The sequence below is a fragment of the Arachis ipaensis genome, chromosome B6, assembly GCF_059453495.1.
Source record: "Arachis ipaensis isolate K30076 ecotype BB chromosome B6, ASM5945349v1, whole genome shotgun sequence".
Classification (NCBI taxonomy): Eukaryota; Viridiplantae; Streptophyta; class Magnoliopsida; order Fabales; family Fabaceae; genus Arachis; species Arachis ipaensis.
In genome coordinates, this window is record NC_142441.1 from 77469822 (window position 1) to 77479766 (window position 9945).

The window sequence follows — 9945 nt, forward strand, 5'->3', positions numbered from 1 at the left end:
TCAACAGGGGTTCACAATGGTGAGTACAAGGATTGGCCATATAGGTCGGTGAGTTTAACATCAAAGATGGCCTCAATCATGCTAAATGCATCCAAACAACAAATACAGGATATAAAGAATCATGCAAATCAATGATCACAATAAAAAAGGAGTAAAATACACCAGAACAAACATTATGGTTGAAAAATACAACCATCTATCAAGGCTCAAAGCTTACAAGGCATGCTGTTCTAGCTCTTTCCTATGTTCCACAAATAAAATTCTTCAAGCAAGTTAGAAAACACAAAATTTTTCAATTCAACCGATAGTATGCCCTAAGAAAGATTTCATGGCAATTTCTTGGTCTTTCACCAGCTTATTCATTCTATCATGCAACATGAAAGTATTACTACCATATAACTATGAACTATAAAGAGATATCTACACACAAACCAACTAAGATGCAATGAAAATAAAGCTACTAAAGTTCATCAAAAATAACTAGAAAGAGTGTTGCAAAGTGATTTAAGAAAAGAAACTATTACCTCCACGCGAAGTCGATCCTCCCCTACACTTAGTTCGTGCATGGTCCTCCGTGCTTGCTTAGGATCTGGGAGAATGAGAACTTTGCAACACCTTCAGCTGGTGGTATCAGGGATGGGTTGGTCACCTTCATCATACTGCTCCCCAACTAGCTCGGATGAAGCCTCAGGAGCTGGGCCGCAGTCTCTTCCTTTTAGCTTTGCTGCTATCCACTCAAAATACTTCTGCTCCAATTGTTCCAAGTGGTGGATATCGTGCAAGATGTCTCGGAATAGATCCGGATGAGACCGAAGAACCGGTAAAAGAATCGATGAGGTTGCTAGACTTGATGGTTGTGCCACAGGTGCCTTCCTTTTTGAGGGTGTCTTTTCTGATGATCCATCCAATTCTCCCCTCAGAATGAAGTTGTTGCCTCTTGGAAACTTGAACATGATATCCATTGGTCACCTCTCTACCCCAGCTGCGTTTGCTAAGCACATCACCATCGACGGAACTGCAATATTGATATTCTTCTTCTAAACTAATTTCCATATTGATTTGAGCAACAAAGGTACAATGGCTATATGCTTCCCTTCCATAATAGCCCAAAGCAGCAAAGCAGTTCTAAATCTCACATGGGTGGTGTGGGTGCTAGGGATGATGTAGTCCACCACAATCTGATGCCATATACGAGCTTCAGCATTCAAAGTAGAGTATGCAATACTAGTGGGAACAGAATTTCTCCCTTTGCTATACTCCCAAGATGCACCAGGACAGCCTATTCTCTCAAGAATGGGAGTCAGAGATATTCTTCCTTTGAAGACATCCACTTTTAATTTGAAATAATCATCCTTCTCAAGCGGAATGTGGGGGATATTTAAAATAGCTTCTATAGCTTGATTGGATGTATCCAACATCTGTCCCCGGAGGAATAATGACTTCGGTTCCCATGCTTGGTAATTTACATAGAATTCCCGCACCATAGTTTCATTGACTTCAATGGGTTCTCGCTCGAGAAACTCCCAATGAAACGAGGCAATTCTTTGGTGAATAGTCGCCTTGTATTGGCTTGGAACCTTCAACGGCCGCTCCCAATGGATTGTGTGTTTCTCAATAGCCTCGTATTGAGAGTCGGCTCTTCGGTTAACCAAGGTATTTGGTTTATCACCTTGTTGATCCCACCAAACATCAAGAAAGCAAGTGGTAGTTTGCTCAACCAGTGAGGTAGACGGTGCCTTACCCTTCTTTGTCATCCTGAAAATAAAAATAAAATAATTCCGAGATTATAGGGCAACAATAAAATAAAATCATGTAGGAAGCACTAACAAGGTTAAAAGAAGCTCTTAAAATAATGTGATATACAAAAACATGGTGTGTATATTTCAATGATGCGCGCAGTTGGGACACACACACTGGCCGGATATCACAGCAATCACATTGTTTAACAGTCAAAGCTCACTGCTTCTTAAATAAGTGCTAAAGTTACAAAGCTAAAGCATAGACATAAAAGCAACTTCAAGCTCGCACCAATTGGTTTATTAACATGCTTTGAATGTAATGGTCATTGAGGTTGTTGGCAAGAAATTTCATTAGCAAAAGAGTGTACAACAACAACAACCATTTACTCAAAGTGAAGCATCAATTGCTCATCCTCAAGAAGTGGTAACCACATGTGCAATGTTCTAAGTTAAGGCCAAAAGATGTTTGATCAATTGTAAAGTGATTACCGTATCGAAATTCTGAAATGAAAAAAGACAATTGAGTTTCATACAACACAATGCATTTGTAACTAAAATTGCACATCAACAAACAAGGAAATGCATTGGTGACTTCACTTAATTACCATCAAAAGTCATAATTAAAGTTACACAATTCATACATTATGCCTAACAAGAGATAAATTGAACACATATGATGGCCAAGTCATATGAATCAAACAAAATGTTCATTGAGGCATTTCATTAAACGTGTGATATGCAATGTGCAAACTTATCAAAATTGATGCTCAAATTCAATCATAATCAACCCATAATCATATATCAACACTTGCAACACAAAAAGATAAAGAAAAGGAATAAAATTAATCTAAGAAACATGAAAAGAAAATCAAAGCAATTGCAAAAATCAACAACAAAAAGGAAAAGCGGAAAATATGAACCTGAAAATTGAAGGTGCAAACAAGCAAGAAGGGGGAAGGGAACAATGGCACTCTTTATAGCCACTGCGAATATGAGGCGGTTGGGTTCGCTGGAAAAACGCCGGAGAGGAGAAGCTCACCGGTGGTAAAGAAATGAAAAGAGAAAGGAAAGAAAGAAAGAAAAGGATAGAGAAGAGAAAAGAGAAGTAAGAGAGAGAAGCTATGAGTGAGAGAGGTGGTGGTGGCTTGACGGTGGCAATGGCCGGTAGCAAGATCGCCAGACTGCACAGAGAGATGGAAGGGAGCAGCAGCGTTGAGGAAGAGAAGAAAGTAAAGATTAGAAGGGGGTGTGAACACACACTTCATGCGATCGCTATGACCAGAGGAGGTGTATGAGTGTGTGCGGACGCACCGTAGAGAGCGCACGCACAGGGGTCGTGGTACACGGAATCATGATCTCACACTTTTCTCACGACTCCGTGCAGCTGACCAGCAAGTGCACTGGGTCGTTCAAGTAATATATTACGTGAGTAAGGGTCGATCCCACGGAGATTGTCGGCTTGAAGCAAGCTATGGTCATCCTTGTAAATCTCAGTCAGGCGAATTCAAACAGTTATGAGGTTTTGATAATTAAAATATAATTAAAAGAGAAAATAAGATAGAAATACTTATGTAATTCATTGGTAGGATTTTAGATAAGCGTATGAAGATGCTTTGTTCCTTCTGAATCTCTGCTTTCCTATTGCCTTCATCCAATCATTCATACTCCCTTCCATGGCAAGCTGTATGTTGGGGGATCACCATTGTCAGTGGCTACCATTCGTCCTCTCGGTGAAAATAGTCCAGCTATGGGTTACGTAGGGCTAATCATCTGTCGGTTCTCACTCATGTTGGAATAGGATCCATTGATCCTTTTGCGTCTGTCACTACGCCCAACACTCGCGAGTTTGAAGCTCGTCACAGTCATCCCATCCCAGATCCTACTCGGAATACCACAGACAAGGTTTAGACTTTCCGAATCTCAAAAATGCTACCAATTGATTCTAGCTTATACCACGAAGACTCTGATCTCACGGAATGGAGGGCTCTATTTTCAGGAGAGGCAACTGTGCGTCGTGAACCCGGAGGCTAAGAGATACACACTCAAGCTATTGCAGATAGAACGGAAGTGGTTGTCAGGCACGCATTCATAGGTGAGAATGATGATGAGTGTAACGGATCATCACATTCATCAGGTTGAAGTGCGAGTGAACATCTTAGAATAAGAATAAGCTTGAATTGAATAGAAAAGCAATAGTACTTTGCATTAATTCATGAGGAACAGCAGAGCTCCACACCTTAATCTATGGCGTGTAGAAACTCTACCGTTGAAAATAGAAAAGTGATGAAGGTCCAGGCATGGCCGAATAGCCAGCCCCAAAACGTGATCAATAGATCAAAAGTGATACAAAGATAGTCTCAAAATTGATCTAATGATGAAAATACAATAGTAAAAATTCCTATTTATAATGAACTAGTGGCCTAGGGTTTACAGAAATAAGTAAATGATGCAGAAATCCACTTCCGGGGCCTACTTGGTGTGTGCTTGGGCTGAGCATTGAAGCTTTCACGTGCATAGGCTGTTCCTGGAGTTAAACGCCAGCTTTGGTGCCAGTTTGGGCGTTTAACTCCAATTCTGGTGCCAGTTTGAGCGTTTTACGCCACGAATTTTAGGATGACTTTGAATGCCAGTTTAGGCCATCAAACCTCGAGCAAAGTATGAACTATTATATATTGCTGGAAAGCCCAGGATGTCTACTTTCCAACGCAATTGAGAGCGCGCCAATTGGGCTTCTGTAGCTCCAGAAAATCTACTTCGATTTTTGCTCAGGTCCCTCAATTTCAGCCAGAAAATACCTGAAATCACAGAAAAATACACAAACTCATAGTAAAGTCCAGAAATGTGATTTTTGAATAAAAATAATAAAAATATAATAAAAAATAACTAAAATATACTGAAAACTACCTAAAAACAATGCCAAAAAGCGTATAAATTATCCACTCATCACAACACCAAACTTAAATTGTTGCTTGTCCCCAAGCAACTGAAAACAAAATAAGATAAAAAAAAAGAGAATATACAATAAATTCCGAAAACATCTGTGAAGATCAGCCTTAATTAGATGAGAGGGGCTATTACCTTTTTGCTTCTGAACATTTTTGGCATCTTCTTTATCCTTTGAAGTTCAGAATGATTAGCATCTATAGGAACTCAAAATTCAGATAGTGTTATTGATTCTCCTAGTTTAGTATGTTGATTCTTGAACACAGTTACCTTATGAGTCTTGGCCGGGACCCTAAGCATTTTGTTTTCCAGTATTACCACCGGATACATAAATGCCACAGACACATAACTGGGTGAACCTTTTCAGATTGTGACTCAGCTTTGCTAGAGTCCCCAATTAGAGGTGTCCAGAGCTCTTAAGCACACTCTTTTTGCTTTGGACCACGACTTTAACCGCTCAGTCTCAACTTTTCACTTGACACCTTCACGCCACAAGCACATGGTTAGGGACAACTTGATTTAGCCCCTTAGGCCAGGATTTTCAATTAAAGCTTTGCTTCATCAATAAAGCTTTGCAAGAGGCGGAACTAAACTATCAAAAGATACAAAAGTTTGCTTACGCCCTTATACTTACTTCCCAATTACTTCGACCATACTTTCAAACCCACACCATCAGAATACGGACCAACCAACCCATTAAAGGTATCTTACAGAAAACTGACTTAGCTGGAAGAATTTTACAATGGGCGGCTGAGTTGTCCAAATTTGACCTTAAGTACGAAGCTCAAACAGCCATCAAATCCCAATACCTAGCCGACTTCATCGCAGAGTACACCGACACCCCAGGAGTCCCCATTAACTGGAACCTTTACGTTGACGGCTCATCAAACAGAGCCAGAAGTGGAGCGAGTGTTATCCTAGAAGGTGACCAAGGAACCGAACTCGAACTCTCCTTAAAGTTCGAGTTTTCCGCCTCAAATAATCAAGCCGAGTACGAAGCTCTACTAGCTGGTTTAAAGCTGGCTAGAGAAGTCATGGCCCAAAACCTTACCATCTTTCGTAATTCATAAGTAGTCAACTCGAAAATAGAAGGAAGCTACCAGGCAAAGGATCCCATTGATGAGAGATTTTATGCCGGTATAGAATTTATCAATAAATCCAATCGTGAGTATAGTCTAAACCGACACGCAATTCCACGTCAAACAAAGAAATTGTGTCACCACAATCTAAATTCAATAACCAAGAGTATTAGTCCCAGGTCGTTCTCCCTAGGAGTGCTCCAAGGTGCACATTATTGGCTAGAAGTTGTATTGGTGTTTTGGAATCTCATGCAAGAAAGGAACAAGCTAGTAGTGTGAATAACAATCAAGCAATATAAAAGCCTTGGCTAGGAGTGAGAATTGGACTTTCTATCATCATTATCTCTATCAATTGTGACAACAATTAGTTATTGCTTCACTTAGTTAACCTCTAGTGTGAAGGAAAGTCAAGTGAAAGTAATCAATTTGAGTTCACAAGTCCTAGTCTAACCCTAGGGAAGTCTAGCTTTAGTGACATTCAAACCAATTAGTAATTTCCAATCAATAGTCAACAAAGGACTTGATAATTCAAGTGTCTCCAATATCTCAACCCCCAAGCCAAGAATGAAAAGTCTACTCCATAGCTAAAGTTGGCATTTTCTCAAACACTTGGAGAGCAAAGATTAGAGACATTGTAAAGTTGAGAATAAACTTGAAATTAAAGATGTCCACTACAAGAGATTAACAACAATCAAACAATTGAAAACTGTAAACATGAATTACATCAATGAATCAATGGAAATCAAATTAACAACATCCAAAGCTAAGATCCACAAGTAACTTGAACAACAAGAACTAAATTGAGAGTAGGAGAATTAGATATACAACTTGAAGCAATGTAGAATTGAATTGGCAATAGATCTCACCAATGGATCCAAGAGAATTCCAAATTGAGAACCAAAACCCTATAGAGAATCTAGAGTTTCTCTCTCTACAAAATGTAACTTCCAAAACTACCCAGAAAATATCTAAATGTGTGAATGAATGAATATCCCCTGATCCCTTGGTCCTCTAAAGTGTTTTTGCGCCAGAGTTGGTTCAGATTGGGCCCCATAGCTTCTGTGAAATCGCCCAGCACGATTTCACTTAAAAACTACGTGCTAGCATCGATGCGTATGCGTACAGCACGCGTACCCGTCCCTGGGGTTTTTCGATCCACGCACATGCGTAAAGCACGCGTGCGCGTCCATGAGGTTCTGGCCCAACCATGCGAATGTGCCGGCTTCTAGCTTTGGCTTCTTCGCGTCGATCCTAGTAGTGCGCATTCATGCGTACGCATTGATGCCAGGGCATCTTAGGCTAGTTTCACTAGCCTTTTTCTTTGTTTTTAATAGGTTTTATGCACTTTCTTGAGTTATAAGTAAGCAAATGGGTTAGAAATTCATGCATACATAGATTCATATAACCATGGTTAATTTGATGCAATTTCATTAGAATTACGCTATAATCAATTGTATGCTAAGAATGATGAGAATTCTCACGACTTTAGCAAGGCTTTAATGCATGTATTGGTTGATGATAGGTGATGGAAATTATGGAAGGAAGTTGAAGAAGGAAGAGGGAGAAGATGAAGGAGAAGCAATGTTGGTGGCCAAGTTGGATCACCAACGTTGCCTCAACCGTTGAGAAGGAAGCAGAGCAATTCTTTGCATAAATTGCTGGTACTCACGTAGGAGGGAACGTTGGCAAGCCAACGTTACCGCCAACGTTGTGATAAAATGTGCTTTTTGGAGATTTTGAAAAACTGCAGCGATGCGCACAGGTGCTACATGCGTACGCGTGGATTGGAAATTCTGGCAACCCACGCGCACGCGTACGCGTGGATGGGTAACGTTGGACCTCAAACGCTACCTCAAATGTTGGTGGCCAATGTGCACAATTGTGGCTTCGAAATTTTGAATTTGAAAATGCGCAACGACGCGTACACGTCCATGGCGCGTACGCGTGGGCTTAACTTTTGAGAATTCACGCGCACACGAACAGCACGCGCACGCGTGGATTGGCCAACGTTGGAGGGAACATTGCCAATCCAATGCTGAGGCTAACGCTCTTCTACATGATTTGAAAACTGGAAATGGGATTTTTGCATCCACGCGCACGCGTGCAGCACGCACGCGCGTAGATGCGCATTCTGACCCCATGGACGCAAACGCGCAAGGCACGCGTACGCGTGGGTAGGAGAACGTTGGCCCTCCAACATTGAGTCAAACGCCAATGACAGCAAGTACATCTGGCTTTTGAGAAGGGCGTTTGCGTCAACGTTGGCCATCAAACGTTGACTCCAACTTGAATCACCAGAACTTGCAATTCAAACAGATCTCTTCTCAACAGCAAGGGAGACCAATTGGAGCCATTTCAACCCAATTCCATTAGAGGCATTTTTTACTTCATTTTGACTTTTCGGTTCATTTTAGTTTTTCTACAAATTCTTTCAATTCAGGATGTATCTTTCAATTCCATTTTCCATTTTTAGAGATATGAACAACTAAACCCCTTTCATTGGGTTAGGGAGCTCTGTGTAATTCAATGGATCAATATTAGTTTTCATTCTTCTTCTTCGTTCTTTTCTCTTAATTTTGCTAGAAATCTTTCGTTCTTCATCCAATTGGATAGTTGTCTTGGGAAAGAAGCTATTCATAATTGGATCTCCTTTGAACCTTAGAAGAGGAATGAGGATATCATGCTAGAAATGCTTTCTCACATTGGATTAGATTGGGGTTTGGATGGATATAGTGACAGGTAATCCTACCAACACTTTGATCTATGAATTTGTGTGGTATAATCAGTGACTGACCTTCATCTCTTCCCATGAGCACTTAAATCAAGGAATTGGGCAATTGTTCATGCTTAGAGAGATTAGATTGCTAAGAAATTGGGATCTAATCACCTAAGATTGCCAAGGATATCAATGAATGCATTGATTGAGGAAGAGATGAAAAGGAACTTGATTTGGAGAATTATCACATCTCCTGACCCCAATGAGCTTTCCCATCTCTGATCTTACCCATTCTGTTTATATTCTATTTCTTTTATTTCATGATTAATCCCCATTCCCTTTTAATTTCTTGCAATTCAATTTCCATCATTTAATTTCTTGCAATTTAAGTTTCCCGCTAATTTTACTTTCTGCAATCTCAATTCAATTCTGATTTCGCTCAACTAGAACAATTCTCCAATTAACATTGATCAACCAACCAATCCCTGTGGGATTCGACCTCACTCTATAGTGAGTTTTTACTTGACGACAATCTGGTGCACTTGTCGGTAGGAAATTGTTGAGAGACAGTTTCCGGGTGAATCAAGTTTATGGCGCCATTACCGGGAATTGGTTTTGTATTGACAATTACTAAATTGGAGGATAACTAGATTGAGCATTTTTCTTTTCTTTTGATTAATTGAATTTTAATTTCATCTGTTCATTTTCGTTTTTCTGGAATTTTTAGTTGTTTCTCTTTAATTTTACCATACTCCTTTACTTTCCCGCAAAACTAACCCACTAACTCATTAAGTGTTTGATTAATTGACTCAATTGCTCTAACCACACTTTTTCATTAATTGTGAATCCTTCACTTACTGGTTGCTGCTTGTTGTGCTACTTGTATGACAGGTAGAAGAGAGGTTTCAACCTCTTTTGACAGTGAACCGGAAAGAACCTTCCTGAGATTAAGAAGGGAATCAAGAGGAAAGAGGGCTGTTGGTGAAGAAGAAGAGGAGGAAGACTTGGATATAACAACGGAGGATGATATGGAAAACCATCATGAAGGAGAGGTGAACAATCATGCCAGAAGAGGTGTAGCCAACCCTGTTGGATAAGAGAGGAGAGTTCTGGGATCATACATCAACCCAAACCCAGGAAACTATGGTAGCAGTATTCAAAAGCCAACTATCCATGCTAATAATTTTGAATTGAAGCCTCAGCTCATAACTCTTGTGCAAAACAACTGTTGTTTTGGAGGAAGTGCCAGGAGGACCCTAATGAGCATCTCACTAAATTTCAAAGGATATGTGACACAGTTAAATCTAATGGTGTTCAACCTGACACCTATAGATTGCTACTGTTTCCATTTTATTTGAGGGACATGGCTTCAAAATGGCTAGAATCATTTCCCAAGGAAAGCTTGACAACTTGGAAGGATGTAGTGAATATATTCTTAATAAGGTTCTACCCTTCACAAAAAGTAAAC

General features: G+C 40.1%; 1 protein-coding gene across 1 annotated transcript; it reads left to right on the forward strand.

Annotated features, from left to right (window-relative positions):
* Window positions 1–2860: 2860 nt before the first annotated feature.
* Window positions 2861–5752, forward strand: LOC148561427 (uncharacterized). Its single transcript, XM_088490754.1, has 2 exons — window positions 2861–3026; window positions 5253–5752. The coding sequence occupies exons 1-2, from the start codon at window positions 2861–2863 to the stop codon at window positions 5750–5752; spliced, it is 666 nt and encodes a 221-aa protein (XP_088346880.1).
* Window positions 5753–9945: the final 4193 nt, after the last annotated feature.